At 39.5% G+C, this 25,961-nt stretch overlaps 2 protein-coding genes across 2 annotated transcripts in view; one reads left to right on the top strand and one right to left on the bottom strand.

The window, feature by feature from the left end:
• The first annotated feature begins 10 nt into the window (after nucleotides 1–10).
• On the top strand, nucleotides 11–3,172 carry RWDD2A (RWD domain containing 2A). The gene is made up of 2 exons (XM_015858975.2): nucleotides 11–243; nucleotides 1,219–3,172. Exons 1-2 carry the CDS (start codon nucleotides 46–48, stop codon nucleotides 1,894–1,896), a joined length of 876 nt encoding a protein of 291 aa, XP_015714461.1. The 5' UTR covers nucleotides 11–45; the 3' UTR covers nucleotides 1,897–3,172.
• The window catches only part of ME1 (malic enzyme 1), a 143,151-nt gene continuing 120,341 nt past the window's right edge, over nucleotides 3,152–25,961 (bottom strand). Inside the window, exons 10-15 of the mRNA XM_015858973.2 lie at nucleotides 25,331–25,444; nucleotides 13,662–13,767; nucleotides 11,628–11,770; nucleotides 10,112–10,285; nucleotides 5,081–5,179; nucleotides 3,152–3,510 (exon numbers count right to left, since the gene is read on the bottom strand). Coding sequence (XP_015714459.1) covers nucleotides 3,352–3,510; nucleotides 5,081–5,179; nucleotides 10,112–10,285; nucleotides 11,628–11,770; nucleotides 13,662–13,767; nucleotides 25,331–25,444 — 795 coding nt within the window. The 3' untranslated portion in view covers nucleotides 3,152–3,351. The remainder of the gene's footprint in view (nucleotides 3,511–5,080; nucleotides 5,180–10,111; nucleotides 10,286–11,627; nucleotides 11,771–13,661; nucleotides 13,768–25,330; nucleotides 25,445–25,961) is intronic.

The raw sequence follows: 25,961 nt of genomic DNA, 5'->3' as shown, positions 1-25,961 counted from the left end.
AGATTCAGGTTCCCACCCCCGGTCGTGACGTGTGAGCGCGGTGCCATGGCTGCCGCCGTGCGGGACTGCCTGGAGCTCCAGCTGCTGGAGCTGGAAATGCTCTTGTCCATGTTCCCCAAGAAAGGGGAGATCAGCCTGGACGGGGCTGCCGTGCCCGCCCTGCAGCGCTACATGAGGGACGGCGGCCAGTTCCTGCCCCCGAGGCTCGAATATTCGGTCGCTGTCGATGTCGGGGAGCCGGAGGTGAGAGCTGCCCCTGGTTTTAGGGCACTAAACGTGTGCCCTAATGGGAGGAGTGGGGGCTGGGGGGAACAATTGGCATTTAATACCAGACCAGGCTGCCCATCCAACCTCCTCTTAAACACCTCCAGAGATAGAGCATCAAGCACTGAGTGCTTGTGAGTCCTCTCCTGCTCTTTGACTGTAGGCAGAGTTTGGTTTCCAGAGAACTGAAGTGCTACAATGTCTTACGGTGCTGTATAACCAAGGAAACTCAACAGCGTAATATAGTGTGTATAGTCATAAGCATCCTCCGTATAACTCGGTGTGTTCTGGGAATACGTTTGTCAGCTGGGCTGAATTCACTGTTCAGAAGTATGTTTGGCAAGGGGGGAGATTCTCAAAGCCACTTCCCTCTGAGGGCCTTGTATTTTGTCACTGTATCAAAACTGAGCTCATACTGAAAACATGCACTGGAAATGTCCCATAATAGGAATATGGGACATAGGAATGCCCCATAAGTAGCACCTGTGTACCTGCTTTCAAACCATAGCACCATTTCTGTAGGGGGCAGAAGAGAGCAGCTGTGATAACAGTTGATATGTTGGGAGAGTCCCAGTGAGATACAACAGAAGGACCGGATGAAAGAATAGGTTATAGGGACAAAAGATGCAAGTAGTAATTCCAGCTTTTAGAATACCAGGCTCCCCAGGGAGGTGGTTGAATCGCCATCCCTGGTTGTGTTTAAGAGCCGTTTGGATGTGGTGCTCAGGGATATGATTTAGTGTAGGGTTGTTAGAGTTAGGGTACTGGTTAGGCTGCAGTTGGATTTGATGATCTTCAAGGTCTTTTCCAACCTGGGTACTTCTATGATTCTATGATACCACTATCTTAATTACATCTCCACATAATCTGCCTCTGGCATGGAAGGGAATCTAGCGTGTCTCTCTTAGATGTGGAATTAATTTTCTTACTGTGTTTGTGTGCTCTGTTTTTAAGGTCAAAGTGGAACTGCAGGTACAGTTGCCTCACATGTATCCCCATGTGGCTCCTCAGCTTTTTGCAAGATCAAATGCACTGCACAGGCAGCAACAGCTGCAGCTCAACACTCTTCTCGCTTCTCACATCAGCTCTTTGGATTCAGGTGAACTGTGCGTATGTGAAGCTGTGCGGTGGCTGAAAGAGAACAGCCTGCCTTACTTGGAAAACAATAAGGCCTCTGCTGATAGTGTTTCAAAGGAAGCAGTAGTTAAAGAAACAATTCAACGTATGTGGATCTACAGCCATCATATATACAGGCAGGAACTGAGGAAGAAGATCTTTGAGTGTGCCAAGAAATTAAACCTGACTGGTTTCTGCTTGACAGGAAAACCCGGGGTGATCTGTGTGGAGGGAGGCAGAGAAAACTGTGAGGAGTTCTGGCGTGTTATCAGATATCCCAACTGGAAGCATATTTCATGCAAACACGTGGAGACTGTGGAAGCAGAGGGAAGCGCTGATAACCTGCGCCTCTTTCGAACGTTTGAAGACTTGCAGTTTCAGGCCCATGGTGATTATGGCCTGAGGAATGACTATCACATGGATCTGGGCCAGTTCCTTGAGTTCCTGAAACAGCATCAAAGTGAACATGTTTTTCAGATTTTATTTGGTGTTGAAGGCAAACTTGCAGACAAATAAGAAAATAACCATATAAAAGAATGCTGACTTTGGACAGCGAGAGATGCAGCTGACATGGTAATTTGTCCCTAGCTATGGCTGCTGTGAAAAGGGAAACTCGGTGTTGAAGACAGAAGGACAATTGAAGTAGATATTCCTGGCTCTGTTCTGAGTTGCAGTGTGTTTTTTGAAAGAGATGCGTCTGCTCTCACTTTATTCAGCCCATCCAAGAAAAGCAAAGACTCTTGTGCCCAACCACAGCACTGAGTTTTGCATTTAATAGAGGGGTAGGAGGGAGGGGGAAGAAAGCCCACATCACCCCATCATTTGTAGGCTTTGGGTAGTATCTGTCTTTACAATGCTAGCGTTATTGCCACCATTTCCAGTATCTTCCTCCTCTCATCTCATTAGGATCTGGTTACATTAATGGTAGCAGTTGCTCAAATCATTCTTTTTTTATTGCTGGGCCTAGCACACTGAAAAGCTACTACATAAAGAAATATATATATTGTGTGTGTCTATATACATATAAAAGGACTGTCGTATTTAAATGTTATCAATAGATGAAGACTGTGCCTGAGGAGTCCGAAATAGCTGTGCCTTAAAGAACCACCACAGCACTGACCTCTGCCTTCTCCCTAAGCAACATAGTAGGTAAACTGGTAGACAGCAGTAAAACCACCCTTACTCTTGAGGTTTGGATGCCCAAATCTAAAAATCAAGCTATTTGGTTAGCAGCTATTTAAAAGCTGTGTTTCGGTACACTGTACCAATGAGTACATTGTTAATAATGGGGATGCTTTGGCTGCCTATTTATTATACTCTGATATTCTCTCTTTGCGAGGGACATTGACTGCCTTTATGCCGAACAATTGCAGTGCGGTTATCCTGCTGGGGAAATGAAATCTCTGACAATTCACAGGACTGTAGCTGCATTGTTAGAATATTTTAATGCTGCCGAATAATTGTCAGCAAAGGTTCTGCAGGTTCAGTTCTCATTCTATGTATTTCTTCATTTTCCACTGTACCATAGAATCACAAGGTCGGAAAGAACCTACAAGATCATCTAGTCCAACCGTTCTCCGTTTACCATACCTACAGAAAACCACTAAACCATGTCTCCTAGCTCCCATCTGTCTGCTGAAGTTCTCATTGACATGTATGACAAATCTCTGAACTCAAGGTACAGCCACTCAATTTGACATCCAAAGACACTTAACAGCCATAGCGTAGGATGTATCAAGTGCAATAACAGTTGGAAAGCAACCGACACAAATACAACCCTCAGATTAATGTTTATTTTGTTTTGTGTATCATTACGACTTCTTAATCTGAGTTTCTAATCAAACATTGCGATTTAGAAAACTTGTTCTGAATCTTACAAAATTATCTACTCTTCGGCTCTCTAGGCAGAAACCTTCTGAATATTTCAGTGCTTTTCCACTGCTGCTGATTTGCTTATTCTTCGTGAAGTATTTACAGTTTCACTTTCATCGCTTCTTCAGGCCAGGTGTACGAGTCAGCCACAAAGCTGTTATAATCAGTGCTGTACATCTGCGAACGGATGAAGGCTTCAAGGTCCTTGGGTTTAGGGTAGGTGGTGGCGGTGTTATTCCTGTAGGCTTCTTCTGCAATCTAGAAAGTTGCATTAAAATCCCAATTAGTGCTTCATTTGAATACATTTAACAGAAACTTAAAGTAGGAATTAGGTCAAAATCAAGATGCCATCTTCTCTGGTGCTGCCAGTCACGTCATGTTATGCTGGATCTGGGCTAACATGCATAGAAAAAGATGAAGAATATGGTGATGCATGCATTTATTTGTCTGATTCATGCTGCTATTGAACTCACAGGGTTACATTTTGAGCAGGTTACCCTGGTTTACCACCTTCTATAAAGCACATAAGGCAAGAGTGATTTATTCCAAGCCTCCATGCCCTTTGCATATGAGGGAAGTTCATTATTTGCCAGCTTGATAAAGCATTTCTCACAGGTGAACACAAAACAAGGTGCACAGGTTTAATTTCTGTATGACTGGGGAAAGCCTGTGTACTTTTTCACTGAGAAATCAAGATCAGAATCAATCACATTCTACATTGCATCAATTTGCTGTGGCAAATTAATGAAGTCTGGAAGGGACTGGAGCTCACTCAATGCATCAAAGCATGTTGTCACATCTGAAGAACACCAACTTGAGATATATACATCCTTTGACTAGATGCTCCTCTGTGAAATAAAGGAAGGTTTACACACTATTTTAAAGCAGCATTAATCTTTGTTGAGATCTGCTTCAGCTGCACCAGGCAAACAGACAAAAGGTCTTACTTCAAATAAAGGGAAGACAAAGTCTTCTTCCTGCTCTCCTTAGCCATCACTTTAAAACATAAATGTATTAGCTTGGTGGGAAGCCAGTACTCCAAGGGGAAGAGCTATGGAATGTTGGCTTCCCTTTTAGAATTCATCTGGAGCACCAAGCAGAGCTGACTGAGATGCATGTATACATGTAAGTTTCTTTTCAGGTCTGCATGCACGATAATCACAGCTGAATGAGGTCTGAATTTACACTGTGCATTTGGTATTCCAAAAACGTTCAAAGTATTTCTTCCCTGGAAAGGACAGAGACCATCACTCAGCCTCTGGTGCTGGACAAGCCAGAGTAGGTACTGGTAGGAATAACAGCAGAGATCAGGCAGACAGACATGTTCAATAACATTTTCCTTTTTCAACGCACATTCAAGTTATCAGAGACAACAGAGGAGTTTCCATCACTGTGTTTCTGCCACGTTTGATGTAGCCTGAGGAATCTTGGTAATGTTTTGACATTTACAGGACAAAGTTATCATTTGCCTAAGAAGACATGAGTGGCAAGAAGGATTTTATTATTATTAGTTTAAATACAGACTAAGTGAAGCTATGGGAAGTGTTTGATGCATGAAGACTCCTTGTTTTTGTTTCAGAAGGATATTCAATAACCAGAATGAATTTGTCTACATCAGTAAACAAACATTCTGGGGTTCCAACTCCTTCCTCTTTGGATTGGAGTTAAATTTGGGGTAACATTTATGAATTGAAACTAAATGAATTTACTACTAGACCAAGATTGCTGTAAATCAACTTGTGTGAAGATGTGTCAGCTGATGCAATCTAATGCTCAGTTACACATAGCATGGGAAGAAGAGAAGCCAGAGAAGACTGGAATGACTTACCCTCACAGCAATCTTCAGTGACACCTCCTGAATTGTGACTAAAGGAGGGTACAGGCGGCCTTCCTGTAAGTTCTCCTCTGAAACTTGCTGAGCTATTACCTAGAAATAAGGCAGACATGTTTAAATGCAGACACAACTGTATATTTCTTAATATCAAATCTGATACTGCTTTGTTATTTTTTTTCTTTAGGTAAGGGGAAATCTTTGACATAAAAGCATTGAAATGCTGTGTGATGAACAGAAAAGGGGGCACTGAACAGGGTCTTTAGTGAGACCATGGCATATAAACTAGCAAATTGTTCACTAAGACACACAAATTCCAGCTGCTGATTTTAGCTGGGTCATAGACTTCTAAAATTGTAGAAGCACATGTTATTCTGATGGTTTTTAAGTCATCCTGTGCAGAAAGTAGTGCTGAAACTTTTGGTTTAAAATGCTTTCAATAGAATTACTAGCAGCTAACCAGGTTTCTTATACATCCAGCTCACCAACTGAGTCTGTATGGGGTCAGAAAAGGAAACACAGTCAACCACAGAGCAAACTAAAATCAGATTCTCCAGGGTCTCTGGAAGTCACTGCAGGCTGATTGATAAACAGAAGGTCTAAATTCTGGCTTGCTGGGACAACAAACCCACTGCTGCTTGAGGGTGCGTCCACACCACTTGAATGCTGCAGCAGGTCTGTCACCTCAGCCACAGCAGATTGCTAGAGAAATTACTTTGAATCTCTGGATCATCCAGTCCAACCATTCACCTGTTACCAATAGCTCCCACTAAACCATGTCCCTCAACACAACATTCAAACGTTCCTTGAACACCCTCAGGGTCGGTGACTCCACCACCTCCCTGGGCAGTGCATTCCAGTGCCTGACCACCCTTTATGAGAAGTAATACCTCCTAATGTCCAGCCTGAATCTCCCCTGCTGTAGCTTGAAACCATTCCCTCTAGTTCCTAGAAGTTCTGATACACATCCAAGCATCTCCTCCACAGCCTGGATATTATTGCTTGGACCTTTCACCACGACTGGAATTGTTTTGCAGTTGTCTCCAGCAATGAATAGGTCAGGAAAGCAGGGCAAGCTGAAGAAAATTTGACCATTTCCTCATTGGCCCCATGAAAAACCTATTACCATGCAGTGTGAGGGCATTCTCAGCAGAGTGAAGAGAGACTGCACACATGGTCTTTTTTCATGAATTTCCTCTATTACTACTAAAGATAACTTTTAAGAAGCAAAAGATCTTGAAGATGCTTTTGGTTCTAATGATATTCTTCTTGTCTCTAACTAAAATGTGGAGCTTGAGGATCTGAAGCAAATAGATAATCCAGCCTTGGGTTTGCTGAGCCTGAGAATCAGCTGGGGTCAGTTCACCAACCTTGCTTCTATTCTGGAATCTCTTTGGTGGACTTGATGGGTTCAGTTCTTTAGCTGTCCACCTTTGTACCTTCTAGGGAGCTGATAGCCAGGAATAAATCTAAATAACTTCTGAGTAAACTAAGCACAAAACTCATATACTAGACATCAATAGACATATAATAGACATCAAAAACTGCAATATTCAATTGCAGTTTAGCACATCAAGCTTGCCCTTGGAATCTGTCCTTCTGATAACAAGGCCCAAACAGAAAGTGAGAAGGGTGCCTCAGAGAAGGAGCTGGCAGTGTACTTGTAACAGAGCACCAAGTAGCTCCTACAGCTGGGAGATGTGTATGTGGGAGACAGGGCCTTGCGCACACTGCTTACATACTGCAGCAGAAAAGATACCTGGCTATCATCAGCTCCTCCTGGTGACAGCAGCAGATTAAATGTTTGAATTAAAGGACTAACACGACGGTAACTGCAGGTTCAAAGAGATCCCATTCTTTTTTCGTAATATACCCAACACCCTGTTAAGTGCAGCAGCATTTTCCATATGGAGGTGAAACTGGAACAAGTGGAGCAAGTGGTTGCACGCCCCAGTTCAGTATAATGGATGAAGGAAGACTGTTTACCTTTTAATCTGATATTGACAAATACAGCAGACATAACACCCCTCTAGGGGGAGCTATAATAACATAAGATCTAGTTTTTGCTTTCCGTAACAGCAGCTGGGTTACCTAAAAATGGTGCACGGCCCTTTGGTAAAACAAGATATACATGTGAATGTGTAAGGAGAAGCTTACTAAAAGAGAGTTTTGCTGTTCACAGTTCAGTGAGGTTCTGCAGAAAAGATGAAAGCAAGTTGCTGACAGTGAAACCCATCGCAGAAAAGAAAGGTCAGGGGCAGAATATTTCTGTATCGTGATAGGGCTGATTGAAAGCAAGCCATAAAACATGGAGGTGATGCTTGAAGTGGGAAGGTTAGCAAGCTTAGCCTGTACAGATGGCTGTTCCTTTTGATATTCTCCTATATAAGCAAAAAGTATTGGAAACATTTTCAACGTGAATGACACATTCTTTGTATGGTCTCTGAAAGAGCGTTCTTTGAGACCACTAGGTTAATGACAATGGGGAAAAAAATGATGAATCAATGATTGGAATTATTAAGAAAATGAGAGGCAACAAAGCAAATGTAATTATTGTGGATTAATAAATCTGGGATGCAAGATCACTGTGCATGTTTATTTAGCTACTTCAGGCAAGAACAGGGTAGAATCGTGAATGGTATAAAGAATAACAATGGCGATCAGAAGGTTGGGTTTTGTACAGGGAAATCAGACAGACTCCCAAAAGAAGAGAAAGGAAAACTGGAAGAGAATACAGCAAAATATAAGACAACTGCAGGTGATTATTTCTCACCATGCTGTAGGAAACCCAAATCATCAGACAGCAGGAAGTCATGAAAGGAATTTCTTTTTCCATGGAGCTCATAATTAAATTGTGATACTAATTGCTAAAAGATGCTGGAATACTCAAATGTTTTAAAAGAGGTTGGTCTCGTTTGTGAGAGAAAGCCACGCAGGGATAAAACTTGCAACTCACAAAGTCTGTACAGCACGGATTGCTGAGAAGACATTTGTAGCATAGGGATCACTCTGTCCTTTCCCTTTATTTGCCCTCCCTTCCTCAGCTTCTGCTCTCATTCCCTTTACAGAAAAGTACAGGGCTCTTTGGGTCTTAGGTCCAACCCAGTGTGACAGCTTTTCATTGTTCAAAGTTTAGTTAATTACAGTTTTTAACAGAAAAAAGTGCAAGGCAGCCAAGACTGGGCAAATGCTATAAAACAAATAGGAGTGCCTTGACTTTTATAGCACATATATTCTATAGCGAGAGGAGTAACTTCTACATCATACATGCCGGGAATATTCAGTTGGTTCATAATTCTCTTTCCCTTCTGTTGTGTTAGGTAAGACATAGCATAGGTAATAATAAATGTCCCTCATCATCCAGAGAAGTTGCCTACAGTTAAGAGATGTTACAGCTTTACAGCACCTTAGCTATATCAAACCTAAATCAAAGTTACATTGTGTTTTACTTGGCATGAAGAAAAGAGCACTGAAAGTGTTGCAGTTACAATAAGCTATTTGTGACTTTTATCAGATTTAACTGGAGATGCAGCAAAGCAGGAAGCAGCAGCAGCAGACATGCAGCCTGGGCTGCTTGGATTTTATGCTTTTTCAAGTGAGCTACCACTACAAACTGAGAAGGTTCCTTTAATTAAAAAGCATCTTTTTGGCTCTATGATGTTTGCAGAGCCCTTCCATTTTGAATGTATAGTACTAACAAAGCTTCTGAAAAACACAGGGGACTATTTTGATTTCCTTCTTTTCACCAGAAAACATCTAGAGGAAAACAAAATAAACAGGTAGAAAATGTACCTTCGCTTTGTACTGTAATGATAGCTAAGGACCTAAGCAGCACTTCTGTTCTTAACACCTGTAATAACTCTTTGGGCAAAGATCCTTTGATCTGCCAGGTCTGTCCTTGTTCAGTAAACTGCCTTGAGCTCACTGAACCCCCAGTAATAAAGTGCTTCTCACACAGTGAGGAAGACCAAATGTGAATTCTCTCAGTGCCAGGTGTGTTGTAAATAGTTACTCACTGAACCTGGTGCCAGTGTAGAAAACCCCAAACAAAAGCGACATGTAGAATGAAATGAGACAACTGTTTAACACAGCAGTTTAGACCAGCAAGTGAAGATCACCGTGTCCAACTGAAATTACAGGGGAGGATTTAAAGGGAGGATATAATTATCCAAAGACTTATGAGATGGATCATTGCCCTCTTAGGATGGTTAAAGCTAGTGGAGACAGTCTGTGCCTTCTACTAATTTTAAAGATGGAAATTGTGAATGTTTTTTTCATAGAGGGCGAACTGCTGGCAAACCTCTTAAAAGATGCTGTAGTGTGCACCTTCAAACAAAACATCAGCAACCCAGCAGTGGCAGCTTGAAAGTGTCTGCCCTTGAAGAAAGCTTCATACCCCATATTATCGGTGGTAGAATCATGTTGCTTACAAATAGCCTCAGGGTGATAGTAAATGGCCACTTTCTTCCCTTTAATCCATGAAGTGAACACAAGGAGCAAGAACACTGGAATGCAATATCGTTTAGAGTTGCATCAGGCATTCCCTTTTTTGCTATGTGGTGCAACTTTTTCTTTTTTTGGTTGTTCCATAATTTCTAACTTCATTGCTTTTAGGCTTAATCTGTGTAAGCCACTACTGATGTGTTCTCCAGCTTCTCATACAGCTACTCTAAGGATCAGGACAAAATACCCACAAACGTCACCCAAAGCTACCAACATCAGAATACAAGTCTAAAATTAAACCTGTATGCACACATATGTAAACTGCACATAGGCACACATGGCAGTACAATGCCAAAGGGTCTCTCTCATTTCCACTCTAACAGAACATGAAGCTTCCATCAGATGTCCTTTGGACCAACTATCACCTTGTTAGAAAGAAACGGTATACATTGTAAATAAAATCTTAGGGGGGAAAAAAGTCACTATTTTCTCAATTTTAAAGATAATATTCAGTTGTTGCTGTATAATTTTTTATTACTACCAATTTAGTATGTTAAGAAATGTAAATAAGTTTTAATACAGTACCTCAGCAGTTGTGAGGAACACGTCCTCGCCAATATGTTTCAGTCCGCACGAAATAACACCGAGAGCAACTCCAGGGAACACGTAGGAATTGTTACCCTGCCCAGGATATAGAGTTTTTCCATTTGGAAGAGTGACGGGATCAAAAGGACTTCCACTGGCAAAAATACCACGTCCCTAAAGTGGAAACCAAAGGAATAATGTTATTTGAGAATACACTGTTCACATATTTCATATACTCTTTTAAATACTGACCCCTGTGGAAGCTGGGTTTAATCTAATTAATATTTCTTCTGGGAGAGTGTTAATTTGGCTGAGAAATATTCAACTGCATAGAAATTACTTGTGATTGTCTGTGGCTATCATATGTCACAGAGTACGTACTGCCATGTTTAGGAATGATAGCTGTCTGTACAGTTTAGAGGAGGAAGAGGTAAAGGTTAGCACCAGTTATTCATGTTGTGTGTCCATGCCAGAGGAACGGCACATGGGAAGAATATAGGTACCAACAGATATAAGAGAGGAAGGTACAATACTGTCACAGTAACAGCGAACCTGAGTGTGGTGTTCTGCAGGCACCCTCCTTGCTGACCAGGAGGGAGGCTGCATGGGGCCTGCTCTGGCATTGCCATCAGAGAGTGGCAGAAACACATGGGGTGGCCAGACATAGAGGCAAGGCTTATGTTGCTAATAGCTTAGCACAAGACAATTGGAGTACAAGGCTTGGTACCAATCAGTTTCAGAGCACTGAGGGAAGCAGTGATATCTCAGTGGCTCAGCACCAAAGATCCTGAGCTCCTGCCCAGCTGAGGAAAAAACACCCTAGTATTTAAGTAGTAAACTGAGGCGGGAAGAGAAGCTGGCCTTTATTTATGCTAGCACTACTGAGGTGATAAATGTCATGTTAAAAACTTCAGAGGCACTTTGTATCAGAAATATCCATGCCTATTTTAGAGAATTGAAAGTGTGCATTTTAAAATATACCATATTTGCTATTCAGCTCTTCAGAAGATAATTCTGTTTAGTTTGGTGTCATGCAATATTTTCCTGGCCTGCTTACTGTATGTTTTGGTGAGAGATCAAATGCTGCAGTAAATCCCTTTTTCTGCCTGCCAGATGCTGTTACCCATTATAGCCAGCCCTCCATGCAGTCCATTTCCCTGATTCTTGCACTGCACTGTAATTGTGTATGTTTCAGTGGGCAATGGCCATGCTAAATTTGTCTTTTAAACACCGAAGCTGTCATTCTAACTGTTCTGTATTCAAAAAGAAATCCAAACATAAACCACTATAAAATACATACACTCAACTACGTATGGGGGTATAAGCTTGTATTATCTTCAATGACACTGTCTTGATAAAATGTGGGGGGGAAAAAAGGTCACTTGATTCAATTAAACCTTAGCGACAGGTAGAAACATCATCAGTACCTGTTATTACACCCTCTACCTTTTCCCCATTTTAAATTTGAGGTTTGCTTTAAACTACATAGACTGGGCAGATATTAATCTTTGGTTACCTCTGTATATTTGTAGCATTGCTCAGCAGTGCACTCTGCTTTGCTGGTAGGATTGCTGAGAGCAAAAATAATAGGATTTTTGTTGAAAGCAGCCATATCCTGAAGAATTTCTTTAGTAAAAGCACCACCAATTGCAGCGACTCCTGAGGAAGAAAAACACACATACGACAAGCAGAAAAGGTAATTAGTTCCAGATAAGTAACACCTGCCACACTTGTAAGAACGGTGTTTCTTTTACTGCGTACCTTCATTTCTAAAATGTAGCTCAACCTTTTTCTTAACACATGTAGTTAAAAAAACAAAGCTTTGTATACAAGATTTTGCAATGGTGAAACTTAAGTGTTATCTCCAATGTAAGAGAGGGTCTATACGGCTCTGAGCCTTTTGGTGGACTTCTCACTTTACAGAGTAGACAGGTGTATCTCTTTCTGTTAAGTCTCATGACTGCTCCAAGTGTATCAGTCTTCTGTTTTTTTGTGTGACAAGAAGAGGATGAACTACAGCTTCTGTTTCCTACAGCTGGTCATGCTGTCATCTCCAGCCTCAGCTGTCAGATAATTGCAGTTACAAGTCTGAGGCTTCCCTGACAGCAATGATCTTTTAAAATACAACACTTTCCATCCTACCAGAGATTGAAAGTAATGGTTTTCTTTCCCCTGTCCACACTTATAAATGCTTTCCAGAAGGACCAAGTGCCAGCCTTGCAGTATGAAAGCATCTAATTTAAGCTGGATTCTGCTGCAGTGTAGACGTGTAGCTACTGTATGCTATCTCGGATCTCAGATCCTCAAAAAATGAGGGGGGGGGGGGGGGGAAGAAAATCATGTTTTTGGGATACAAAGAAAACCTGTATTTCTGCCTAACCTACAAGAGCTGGGAATCCAAAGGTCAGGTTTCTGATTGTCACGCTTTCCATGGGAAACCATTCATCTAACAGTCTTTGGAGTGACCTTTTATTTCTCCATATTCTCAGGAAAACCTCTCAAGTAGGCTGTAGAGAAGGTGGCCTCTTCCTTGCTCAGAGCTCTGACACCTGTGCTCTGTTTTCCACACAGCATTCTGAGTTTCCAAAGCAGGAAAAAATGCTCAGGTGAGGGAGTAGGAAAGGATCCAAAATGCAGGCCAGGAGATGGAAGTCTGCAGCTTGGGTCTCCTGGTTCAGACTGTAACTTCTCATAACTTATGCCTAAAGGTGCATCCCAACACTGCCTATTCTAAAGGTCAGTTTGGTGTCTGCACAAGGAGAATATACAAACCCAAGCCAAATTTCTTTACCTCATTTACGATCGATATCAAAAAGCAGATTTTATTGTATAAGGGCAATCTGTTCTAGGCATAGTCAAAACGTAGCATAATTCTCACGGTGGCATTTCAGATTTTCTAGCATCTCATAAATGATTTTACTAGGCAGATAACTGTACAAGTTTTACGGATTAACAGTTCATGAGTATTTGCTGTTCATTCCTGAAAGTGTCACTGAAATACCACAACCAAAGTGCAGACAGTTGAATAATTCTTCTCTGAGATCAAAACCCCGCAACTCATACAAAAGCAAAAGCCTTTGTAAAACCTGTGTTTTGGTCTTTACAAAGGACTGATGGTTAAGGACCTACATGCAAAGGAAAAGAATAAAGAATATTCCCATGCAACTGTCTCATAATTGTGCAGCTTTGCATTTGTTTAACTCTGCTTTCTCAGCCTAAGTTTGAGGTCATTTGTATTACATTGTCCTCATTAGATCAGAAGTAATTTAGGAAGGTGATAAGCTTCTCTATTAGATGTTTAAAACAACTTGGATTATTTTCCCCTTAAAACTGATGGTTTGGAGTGAGAGCTGTGTTACATGCTTGGATAACTGATATTTGTTCAGTTGCTTAATAGAGCCCATTATGTTCCTGGTGTTTTTTAAAAAACCACAAAGGTAAACTCTGTTCAGAGGAACATGATCTTGTCTTCAGACAAAGCCACATCTCTGTGCGGGTTTTTTTTCCCAAACAAAGAATAAGGTCATTGCTTTAAAGTCAAAGAAATTACCTATTAGCACGGATGGTTTTATATCTTTAACAATATCTTCTAGATTTCTCATTTCAGCATGTTCATGTGCAAAACGACTTTTCTCTTCTGTTACTGAGGCACGCCCCTGAGCAAGGGAAAAAGAAAAAGATATTTATTATAAACTTTCTGGAACCTAATATCCTGGAATAATCAGTTTACGAAGTATCTGGTTAAACTCGTCCTATCTTCAATACTGCTTTTGCATCTGTCAACAAATACCATATTGGAATACGTTACACTGTTTACAGCTAACACACTTAGGGTAGCTCAGGACAATTTGAAGAAACAGATGAATTAGATTCAATAGTTTTACTTTATAGTCATAAAAGCTCTAGGAAACAACTGAATTAACAATGAAATACTAATTTCTTCTTTGAAACATTTTTAAAGTTGTCATACTTGCTAACATTTGCTCAAACTCTTTGTTATACATCAAACAACATGAAAGTGCCAGGATAGGAAGCTTTTTTCAGGTTTGTTCTTGCCTAAAAATAGAGACACAATGCAGGGGAAAGTGTAAGGGAGACTATTTTACTTCATGAGTCTTTGTATTTCAGTCATTCATTCTTAAAGATAAAAAATATTCTAACCATCTGCTCCATGCACTGTTTTTTAATTAACAAAATTAACTTAGCTGTGAAACAAACTTCACATGATCTACACTGGCAATTTCCTTTGGTGCCCCACAAGGTTTCCGTGACAGATGCATGAAAAAGGGCTTTACAGGACAGCACATTGACAGGTTCAAAGCTCAGTGTAAGCGATATGGAATGGGGGCATGAAGGGTACCACATTTGTAAACATTACGTTCACTGCCTAAATGCGTGGAACTTTGTCTATACACACACAGCAGAATAGCCGAAACTGTCTAAAGCATTTATGTCTCCTCCAGTCCCACCACTGTGTGGGCACTTTCAAACTCACATCCCAGAGGCAGTGCCAGACCCTCAAATACCTTACCCTTTAAGCAGGTAGAAGATGATAAAGACATCTAGGGAAGTACAGGAGGAAAATAGGATGTGAAATAATTTTGACAAAATCACAGAATCATAGAATTACTCACATTGGAAAAGACCTCAAAGATCATCAAGTCCAACCGCTGCCTAACCATAGTACCTATATATAAATAGCTGGAACAGATGCGTATCCTTATCTCCATAGCCAAGCCTTATCCTACCAATAATACAAAAAGTTTCTTTAATCCCAGAAAGATCACTAAAACCATGCTGAAGTTTCGGAATAGAATTCATTCTGTGATTCCACCGAGGCCTGTGAAGCTGACTATTTTATTTTGACTATTTTATTTTAACTCAGCTTAGTATTGCACATTCTATTGGGTTCAAGTCATTTAAAAAATGACATTCTTTGCTTAATTTTAACAAGAATGAACAAGCTGTTAGTGCACATTAGACAATGCAGTGTGGCAGTGCTGGAGTTCCTCTGCTGCTCTTTGAACAGCAGCCACAGGAACTGGTACACCAAAGGGAAGGCAAATTTTTATGTTCCACTGTAAGAAAAGTTTCCAGATGGTACCACAGGAAACAGGGTACGTCTGTTATGTGGTCTGCTGTTCTGCCTCAGGATGCCAGCTCCTCTTGACTCATCCCTGATGACAATGAATTTCCAGAGATTCATACTCCTCAGGTCCTTATTTTTTTATAGTTTTCTATTAAAAAAATTATAAATACAGTTTTCTAATTAAGAGGCTTATATCTGTGTGTGTATGTACAGGTCTTAAGGGTTCTCTTGGAAGTATTACCAGATAAATCCCATCATAAAGGCACTTAGTTTCTTTTGTGGGTAATATGTAAACTTCTCAGCCTTGAGAGACTCCTGCAATATTAACAACTTCAAGCATGTTTGTGCTTCAATCTCTTCCCCATCTGCCATTTCCCAGTACTCCAGCAGATGTCACCACAGTCTATGCACGCATGTCTTAGATGCATCCATTTCAAAACAGGAATCACCCCTAACATTTGCAATGGGAGTATGACTGGGTTTGAATGGGTGTTGTGGAAAAATCTCATCCTCTTCTGCCCCTTTGACCTGTTTCTTGATGACTTATCAGGCAGCTGTTGGGAAAGCCCGTTTTCAATCTGGCCTTTGAATTCAGTCCCACTGAGGTTACCCAATATAAAATAAATCTCTAATTGCTATGACACAGGCTGGTCCACTCCTCAGCCTGCCCCAGACTCTCAGGGTCTACAGGTTTGCAGCTCTGATCATGGGAGCATGCAGATTGGTGGGGAAATGAAACCCTCTGTTTTTCCACCACCAATAACAGCTAAGAGGCCAGAGGCTGACTTACTTGTGGAGAAATACATTGGCACTCTTTTCTTAGTGTAATCTTATGTTTGGTTGGCTATCAAGGAGGAAATCCAGCATTTTAAATCCAAGATCATGGAAGAACTGTCCACATCCTTACTGACATAACACCAATGAATCCAGACCCCATTTCCTGCTGACACTCATGATCATCTCAATAACTTAGCTACAGGGGGGTACTCAGAAAGTAAACTGGATGTGATCCACTGCATCCCTTCACAAGCTGTTGGCTATCACTTCTACCCTATCTAAATTTCACATATTCAATTTCTACCATTCTAGGGAAAAAGAAAAAAAAAGAAAGATTATAAGTTAAAGTTCATTTGGCTTTGACCTCAATTAGTTTGATCCCATTAGTCAGAATGAATCACATCTCCAAGTAAATATTTGTTTAGCATATTAACTAAAAATGAAATACTCAATTCTGTGGCTTAGCAAAAATAACAAAGGCTGTGTACACAGGGATTTTTGCTTGGAAACTGTTTGTAGGAGAAATCTAGGGTTAGAGTTTTATATATATATATATAAATATACACATATACTTTTATATATGTGTGTGTGTGTGTGTGTCTGTATTATAGTAGATTTGAAGAAATATTTTTAGTTGTTAATTCAGTGATCCTAATGGAGCTACACTATGCCTCCCTAATAACTTACTCAGAAATTTGGTTCCAAAACACTGATGATTTAGAAAACAGGGGTTTAGACAAGAATTTGCCAATCTGGGGAGTATAAATTCTAAGTTCAGCAAAAATATGGAGCTTGGGAAAAGCACTGCAAGCATCCTTTAGTGCCCTGCCAACAGGGAAGCCTTGCACAAAGGAAGAAACATACAGGAAGGAAGGAACAATTCTGAGTGCTTGACCTCAGACTAGGGAGATGCAGGTCCACTTAGTAGAGGCCTACAAAGTGCCCCCCACCCAAACACAGGGAAAAATAACAGGAATTCCCTGAGATTCTACAGACAGAAGATAGAAAAGGATAGAGCCAAAACTCAGAGATGCCCATTTTGGCTTCCTGCCATTTTCTGCACTCTCACTCCTGAATCAGGAGGGATGCAATGCAAACAGATCTGTCAGCATAGGAATCAATGGTCTTCCAGAAGCCCCAAGCCTGCCTCCTGGCATAACCCTAACATTAACATGGCATGTAGCTCACTGGTACTTCTTCCAATAGGCAAAATAGATTCTAACACTAAGAAAGAGTTCCAGTGAGCTCTGGGCCTCTGTATGAAGCCCCAGTACTCTTAAGTAGAAACATCTTTGTTAACATACGTATTTGCTTTTTGAGTCCACTGTCTTGCTCATTTAGCATTAAAAATGCACTCACTCAATGAAAAGTGCTCAGAAAATCAGGGATCTAAAGACACATCTCTTTTAGCATGCTGAGTCTGAATATATTCTCATGTTTTACTGCAGGACTTAAATACTGCCAAACAGGGGAGGAATTTTAGCAGGGATTGTCCTATCAAAGGATGTTTTTTCACCACTGTTCAAACAGAGCTTTGAAGACTCATCCGCAACAGACAGTAATAATCTTAAATTATCTTAACTTGTTTTCTGTGATTTATATCAAGCACATTTCCTGCATCAGATAACAGTCTCCAAATAAAAGCAGAAAGACTTTCACGCTGAAATCCACAGCCAAACCAACAAACCCTTCATGATAGCTGGGTAGTTATTCAGATTGGAAGACACAAACTCTTTAACAGAAGGAAGAAGGTAAAGTTAGAAAAGAGGTCATATATTCTCCTTGCTTTAGTCTCCTAAACGTATTCAGCATCCCAGGAAGTTAAATAAAAATAAATACATAGAAGAAAAGGAAAGAAAGACAACTACTTTTCATTACGGAAGTCTTTCTGAATGGTACATACTCTCATGGTATTTCATTAACTTGTATAGAATAGGTAATTTTCCTTGTGCATCATACAAAATTTGCTTGAATAAAAAGCCCCAGACTAAATACTGTAATACTATGAAGACAACCACAGTATCTTTAATGCATTCTCAGCCTGCCTGAGAATGTACTGAGAAACAATACAATGCATTTTCTCTAGACTGCTGAAGGTGAAGGGAATTATTCTCAGACAATTAATGAAACCTCAGTCCAAAGAATCAATGAAAATATCAGAAATTACTTCAGAGGAGAAAAATATTGCTTCTACCACAGTATCATTTAGTACCAAGAAACAAATGGGATGTTTTGGATTTGAACAAAAGAGCACAAAAACACCTCAAAACAGACAGGTTGCTATATTTGAAGCTACTGTAGTATCTCAGATGGAAAGTAATATGAGCTAAATTCTTTATTAGCAAATGAGTTACAATGTAGACTGTGTTAATTCAGCAGTCAAAGTACAGAGATAAAGAAACAATAGCAGCATTCTCTGATGATGACAATATGAACGAAAGATCTTGGTAAACCTAAAATATCTATACTTTCTAATGAGTAAGAAAGAGTCACTGATATTAGATATCATCACTAAAAATAGTAATACATGGTGATTTGTGCACCGGGATTTTGAATCCAAAGAGCACAGTGAAGTAACATAACTGAATAGGTAGCAGTTCTATGAAAAACTGCTTGCATGTTGGATTTGAACTGTAAGCAATTTGCAGCTTTAGGGTGTTTCTTATTGGTTTTATTTTATTGTTTAAGTTGGTTACAATAGCTGATGCACATCATAAGGAAAGGATATCCCAGGATCAGATTTCATGCAAACATACATCACAGTTTCCAGAGAAAATTGCTCATATCATCGTACCATAGAATCACATGGAGGGTGAGATAATAAACAAAACTGACCCATCAAAAACCCTGAGAAAACTCATAGAAAACAGCTGTAAAAACAGGAGCCCAGGCTGCACAGCAGAAATATATATGGGACACTGAAAAAATGAAGAGGCAAATCTCATAAATGCTACCAATTAGAAATCTAATGCCATGGCCTGTTTGAGCTGGTCCCTCAGGGGTAGCCCTGTGTACCAGTGCAGAAGAGCAGAGCAGCTTTACGTAAGGCAGGCAAGTGGCACGGCTGGAAGCTCTCCAAGACTCACTATTTCCATCATCTCGGAGGCAGAAGAGAACAAGCCAGAGCACCCTGATGACTGCTCTGTCCCACATTAGACGCTGCACTGGCACTGGTCCCATCTCTCAACCAGGGAGGCACAAATCTATTTATATAAATACTTGCCTCCATTTGGCTGTGTCAACTGCAGCTTATTTAAACAAGGGAACAGAGATCAGCACTCAGATAAATTAATAAATTCATCTAAGGTTCCTGAATGCTTAAGACATGAGAACCACAAAAGAACATGAGAACTGCAGACCCCCTAAAAAAAAAAAAGAAAGCAAAGTGGAAAAGCACAGCATTTCCAACTGGAAAAATGCTTTGTTTGGTTTGGTTTTCTTTCTTAAATGAATTCTTTATTGCAGAGTTCTAAGCAAAACAGTAATTAAAGCATCAAGAAAAAAGGGGGTGGAGAAATGCAGTTAAGAGTCATGGGAGAAAGGGTGAAACAACCCTCTGTTGGGAGATAATCTTTACACGACTTCAGCTCCATGTCTGTAGGCAGCAACTATGGGATGCCCTATGTACACAGAACTCAAGGTTAATATCAATTAGCAAACTTAGCAAATAAAATTAAAATAAAAGAAGCATATCACTGAAGATCAAGGACTTGCAGGCGACACGCACTCCTGCGTTACCTCATTTAGAAACAAAAGACCTGAACACATGATTACCATAATTTGATACCAATTCTTTTGATAGAGGAAGCAAAAGCAACCAACAAATAGAACAAAAAAATACAAGAGCAAGCTGCCACATTTTGACCAGATAATGTCATAATTGTTAGCAGTAAAATGTAAGATTTAGGTAAGAACTACAATTCTTGTGTCAACTTAAAAACACACTGTCAGAAGATGGAAGTCCTTCCAAGCATACAAAATACACTTTCCATACATAAGCATACAAGAATAACAGGCAGGACAAAGCTTACTAAGACAATTATTTCGAGAAGATCTGAGAAGTAGAGCAAGTTGGAAGCCTGCAGAACAACAGAAATAAAATGGGGCAAAAGGATCCTTCACTGCAATTTCAGAACATAAGAAATCATAAACCATCCAGATTAGGTAATCATGTCATCTGAACATCCAATGCATATGGTGTCAAAGAGGGAATAGCTGCGTGGCAACAAATTAAACATCCAAATATTTGGTGGCATCACTTTTTAAGAAAATAATGTGGGCATTAATTGAATACACTCCACCAACCAGCCTTTTTGCCTTCTCTTCGGCTGCTTTCATAGATTACTTTTCACGTATGAGTCACAAGTATAATGATTCATAAGCACTCAAAGACAAATTAATGCATTTTCCTTCTACAAAATTTATACTTCATATAAAACAAGATAAATTCAAGATGAAACTGCACAGACTATTTCCCCAGTCATGAGAATAACAGAAAAAGCAAACACAGAGTACTCCACTGAGGCAATACATGAGTAAAATAAGGCAGAAACTGCTTTAAGTGTCTATGACACTTGGAGATACACCAGACATTGCATCTTTGTTAAGACGCAAGAGTTTTTTGGCTCAAAAAAGTAGGGGGCAGTTGCAATCAGATATAAAAGATCTGATGAAGGACAGGAGTAAAAGAGTCATAACAATTGGCTGTTGATAAAAAGGAATGCAGAGATTACTAAAAGTTCAAAGAAAAAGGAGATATACCATTTAACAACATATAGAATATTAAACCCATTGTCAAATGGTTTTAAAACCTAGGTTGAAATTCAAAGGTGTTTTTGGTTTTTTTTTGTTTGTTTTTTAGGCAATAATTCATAAAATTGATTAGAAGCATATTAAAGTCAGTAAGAGTCAGACAGAGCTGGATTCAAGTAGTTGATTCTGAGCACTAAATTGCTCTCCTATTAGGAGTTGCCATGTTTGTTGGGAGAGCAGCCACGCCTAGATGGCACTGTAATTCTGTCAGTCTCAATTATTCTCCCTTCTTTTCCACTGTTCTCTAAGCCAAGACTGAATTATGTATGAATCAAATCTTGTTTAAGCCATGAATTTTAGAGATGATTGTTCCCACTGACAATTAACTGGTCATGAGTAATATTACCAAATAAGATTGCCAGAGATATTCAAAACTGAGTAGGAAAAGGGGAACTATGAAAGGAGTTTATGCTCCTCTGAAAATGTTTTAGAGGATTAACAATGGGATTACTTCTGTATTTCCAATTTAAATAATTAAGACCACAGAAAAAGGTAACATTTTGTTGTCAGTTGCTATCCTCCTCTTACAGAGCTCAGTATTTTGGGACACTGAGCTTGCCACTCGGTCTGGACTTCATCCAGATTGCCCAGTAGTCTTGCAGGGGATGAAATCACGTATCTGATAGACATTTGAAATACAAAGTACTCAATTAGACAGAAGTGTTGATGTGCTGAAGTAGAAAATATGGAGCAAAAAACTGCTGAGATCAATATACTCCATGTTGATATATTCTTTAAAATGAAGGATGACATTTATCCCCACATTATGGAATTTCATTTTTACGCTGGAAATTACATGGCATACAAACAATCTGTCAAATTACAGGTAAAAGTCACAAAAGGATTGTTTTATATTTTGCAGCATAGGTACACTCCCTTTAAATATTATAACTTCCTTATTACTTGCACAGTCTCTCTAGGCAGCTCAAGAACTACCCTGCAGGAAGGTTTTGCAGGACATAACTAAAATACACACTGAGCATAATCTTTGTTTGTTGTTGATGGGATCAACTCCCTCAAACTCTTCTTAAGCTTTTGCCTCTTCTCAGCTACTTGAGATGAATGAACGCACTGTCTTTGAAGTATATGGGTGAAGATTTGGTCACTAATGTAACTAAGCATAACATTATGGCAGCTTTAAAGAAGGTAAAATGCATTCAGAACATATAACGTTTATGTGTAGTGTCATTAACAGAAGAAAAACAACAATAGGAAAGAAAAGGAATGTGGGAGACAATACATACTGATGTTATTGTAGTTCAGTATACATATGTCAGTCAGTCCCTGTGACAAAATTCAGAGTTAAAGACAAATCCCAACTACTTGATGTAATCTCCAAGTACACAAGAGTGCAAAAGCCCCAACATGAGCAGGTTAATAAATAAATAAATAGCATAAACAAAACATGCCCTCTAGAATACAAGCATTGTAAGGTATTCAGAATGAATCAGAGAGCAAAACTGTAGACAGTATAATAAACGCAACCTTCACCACCAGCTCTTTCACCACAACATAGCAGAAAAGCTGGTCATCAAACTCAGTTTAATGAAAAAAAACTGCTCCCAAGGGAAAAAGAAAAGCATAAAACACAAACGAATGAAAACACAGCTGTACTTGAACAATTAAAAACCCACAAAGGAAAAATCAGCTGCAAAAGCCTAATAAGTGACTTCGTGGCATCTTTTAGGGCTGGTGGAGGGAGAAAAGATGGAAGATGTTCACAGTGAGGTCAACAACAGTCCCAAGGTTATTTTTCTTTGGTTTATACTTGTTGAAATTCTATTCAAAGCAGATGAAAGGAGAAACAGTGATTAAATCTATAACCATGCATTGCAAAATCAGTGATCAAAGGACAGAACAGAAATAGATGTAAAAAATAATTTGCTTGGACAAAATAATTGCTGAGTCTTTAGTGATTATGTTATTCTTCATACTGTTAAAGTAAGAGATCAGAATATTTCTGGGACTGAAAGGGCCTCCTGGTTTCCCGGACATTACTTTTAATCAGGTAGTTTTTGATAAGGCAAATCTTAAGGGACTCTCACTGTACAGGTTTTCTTGATAGCTGTAAGAAACTAGAGTCAGTTCAGATTAAGCAAAAGTTGTTTAATGGGTGAGCTATTCTGTGGTTTGATAAATCTTCTGTTAGCAATAATGAAAAGGTTTCTGGGAATAGAATCCTTCCTATTGTCCAGCCTTCTCAAAAATGTTCCTGTTCTCTTATCTCATTTCTAAGAGTTTGGAAAGTCTCTTGTCTCTTGCAACACTTCTCCTCAATCAGCTAAAGCCAGAGTAATCTCCTAAGTGTATGTAAAGCATGGCATTCCTTCTCAGACCAGAAAAACGGTACCAGGAAGAACTTAAATATTTACTTACTGTAAATATGACTTCCTGGCAGTTAAATCACCAGCTTCAAGGGGCCTAAGATATTTATTTTTATTTTATTTTTATTTTTATCTAGGATATCTAGCTACAGAAGAAAGCCAGGGCAGGATTTGCAGAGCTCTTGACCATCGACAAGTTTCCTCACACTCAGCTCAGGCTTGGCACTTTAGTGTCACTAACTTCTAGTTCCAGCTGGCTCTGCCACAAAATATACCACAGCTGCAAGTGGCCACCCCTTCTCAAGACCCTCCAACTCTGCCAGGTTTGGTGGCCACTGCCTACATGTCTTCCAGGACAACAAGCATGGACTCGAAATGTGCACTGTTGGCTCCCGCTGCTTGAATCAACATCTGGTCCCAAATTCCCTGGCAAGCCAAGTAGTGGTCAGCCCTAATCTATCTCAGACAACTATTATGTCTGGCTGTCATGAACAGTTCACAAATATAATTCAGGCAGGACATGAAATTCAGTGGACTGCTCTTTGGATAAAACCCAAGTAAAGCCCCACCAGAAAGAGCAGGCAAAAGAAGGGAACTTACGAACTGTGTAAGGGAGTGATTAGTTTTGGCCCTGCTTGAGAGCACTGAAGCTAGAAGGTGTTGAGGAAAGAATACGGTCACTGAAGCACTAAAAAACTAGAAACTGTGAAAGGAATGAGTTGTGAGTACCAAGAGCAACAATCTGGCTTCTAGGCTGACTATCAAATTAGCAGCAGAAGTGAGAGGTATAAGAGAAGCAGGAGGGAAGAAAGGTTGCTTAACAACCTCAGCAGCATAGCCATGCTACAAGGCCACGTTTACTGCTTTGGGGCAGTGAAGCTCTTAAATTTCTACCCATGACAGTAAACTTCCATAACACCTCCAGTTGTATTATTTTTGTATCTATAGTCCCAGTCACTACAGTGGAGGAAATTGAGCAAAGCATTATTGGTCTTAGGCAACCTCTAAGTTTCATCAGCTACAGTAGTTGCACAGCCCTTCACTGAGTCTGGACACAGACACCAGATCTGTGACTGGACCATAACATGTTATGCATATTAGATGAAAACCAAAAGCATTAAAAACTTCTGTTTAAAAAGCCTGAAACAAACAGAAGAACATCTGTATCTTAAACTGTAGCAAGTTAAAGTTTTCTTCTGTACCTAATCAGATAATTTTTATGCTGCCTAGCAAAAAATGCCCAAGATGGCTTCTACAGTGTTTTTACATCTTGATGTCTATGATCTTACTGTAGTAAGACAAATGAAAGGTGTTGTGATACTGTTTAATATACTAACTCACATACACAGTGCTGAATGCATGCTCCTTATGCAAATGCATGTGAATTACAAAATATCCTAAATATTAGACAACTAAAGAACACAACAACGTTGTACAGCGCCAACAAAGATGGCCACAAACAATGCTAAAAAATGCCAAAAAGTAAGGTTAAAAAGCAGAGCCAATGAGCCTTTCATACATTTCTTTTAAGTAGCTCACAAACCATTAAATGCATAACCACCTTTTAAAACATACCCAGTTTCTTTATTCTGGCACATGGAATACATGTTTCCTTATTTTGGCACACAGAAGGAATGAAGTAAGGGTAACTGATGCAGTCCCTCAGCAATTTCAGATCCTGACCAGTGTTGATAGCACTGCAGACCACAACATCTGCAGTATGATCCCTATCGCTGTGCTATTCAAAGCAATATATCTCCATTCCCAAAGACGGGTGACATGTCTGCAACACCCAGAAAACATTCTCTTTGAAAATATTTTCTTTCATTTAAACCAAATCTTTGAATGCTTTCCTAATAGCACATATACAAACATCTTCATACAAGACTTCACTAACAATTAATAGCGGCGTTAACATGGGAAATATTAAATCCACAAGTTGAACACTTATTTCCTTACACCATTTTTTTTAATGAACTGCTGATAAATTCTCATCCCAAACAGAAATGGTGCAGGATCTCAAGGCATAATCAACCTTCCCTTGACGTAAAATTGGAGCCTGTTACTTTTGTAATGCACTTTAGAAAAGAAAATGTGTTTGTTATGTCAAGAGAGAAGAACTGCTGTAGTTCCTGTTATAAAAAATATGTTTTTGCCTTTATCAACGGACTGCTATTAACTATCATAACATTTAAAGGAATAAGAAAGTCATATTACCTTCACTATCAAGCCCTTTGAGTCAACCATCCATATCCTTTTGACAGCTGCATCTTTACACATCCCTTCTTTTTCCATAGCCATAACAATTAGGTTTGCTATCCCCAGTGCAGCCTGTAGGAAAAATAAAAGAACTATATGAAACCAGAAATGACATAAATCCAGTACTGACTTGTTTCCTCTATCCATTGTTTTAAATAAGTCACCTCATTTTATTTAACAATAAAACAATAATGAATGGATACCAATCCTCAGTAACTAGAAACCATATTGAAAAGTACGGATACATCTTAGGGTGGCAACTGAAGTGTGGATAATAAACTTTAATTTAAATGTTAAAACTAACACTTGTTCCATATAATCATATAAAAATATATATTAAATATTCTTTGTAGGTTTTTTTTTTGTTGTTGTTGTTCATAAAGTTTTGTTTTTCTTTGTAATTTAAACCAAAGGAAACCACATTCTACCAGAAAGTAAAATGCAGTCCTAAAAGGATTTTTGTTCCTTATCTTTCGTTGAAATGTCCATCAAGAAGGTAATCTCTCCTTTTACCTACTGTTCATGTGTTTTGTAACTCTAGACTTGGCCGTGCTCCCAGTGAATGCAGTGGCAAGAAAAGAATCACTTA

The sequence above is a fragment of the Coturnix japonica genome, chromosome 3 (assembly GCF_001577835.2).
Source record: "Coturnix japonica isolate 7356 chromosome 3, Coturnix japonica 2.1, whole genome shotgun sequence".
Taxonomy (NCBI): Eukaryota; Metazoa; Chordata; class Aves; order Galliformes; family Phasianidae; genus Coturnix; species Coturnix japonica.
The sequence above is the reverse complement of the archived record's forward strand: the minus strand, read 5'-3'. Positions and strand labels throughout refer to the sequence as shown.

Coding starts and splice junctions, on each gene's coding strand:
- RWDD2A (XM_015858975.2), top strand. CDS start 46: ATGGCTGCCGCCGTGCGGGACTGCCTGGAGCTCCAGCTGCTGGAGCTG. Junction 244..1,218: donor TCGATGTCGGGGAGCCGGAG/GTGAGAGCTGCC, acceptor TCTGTTTTTAAG/GTCAAAGTGGAACTGCAGGT.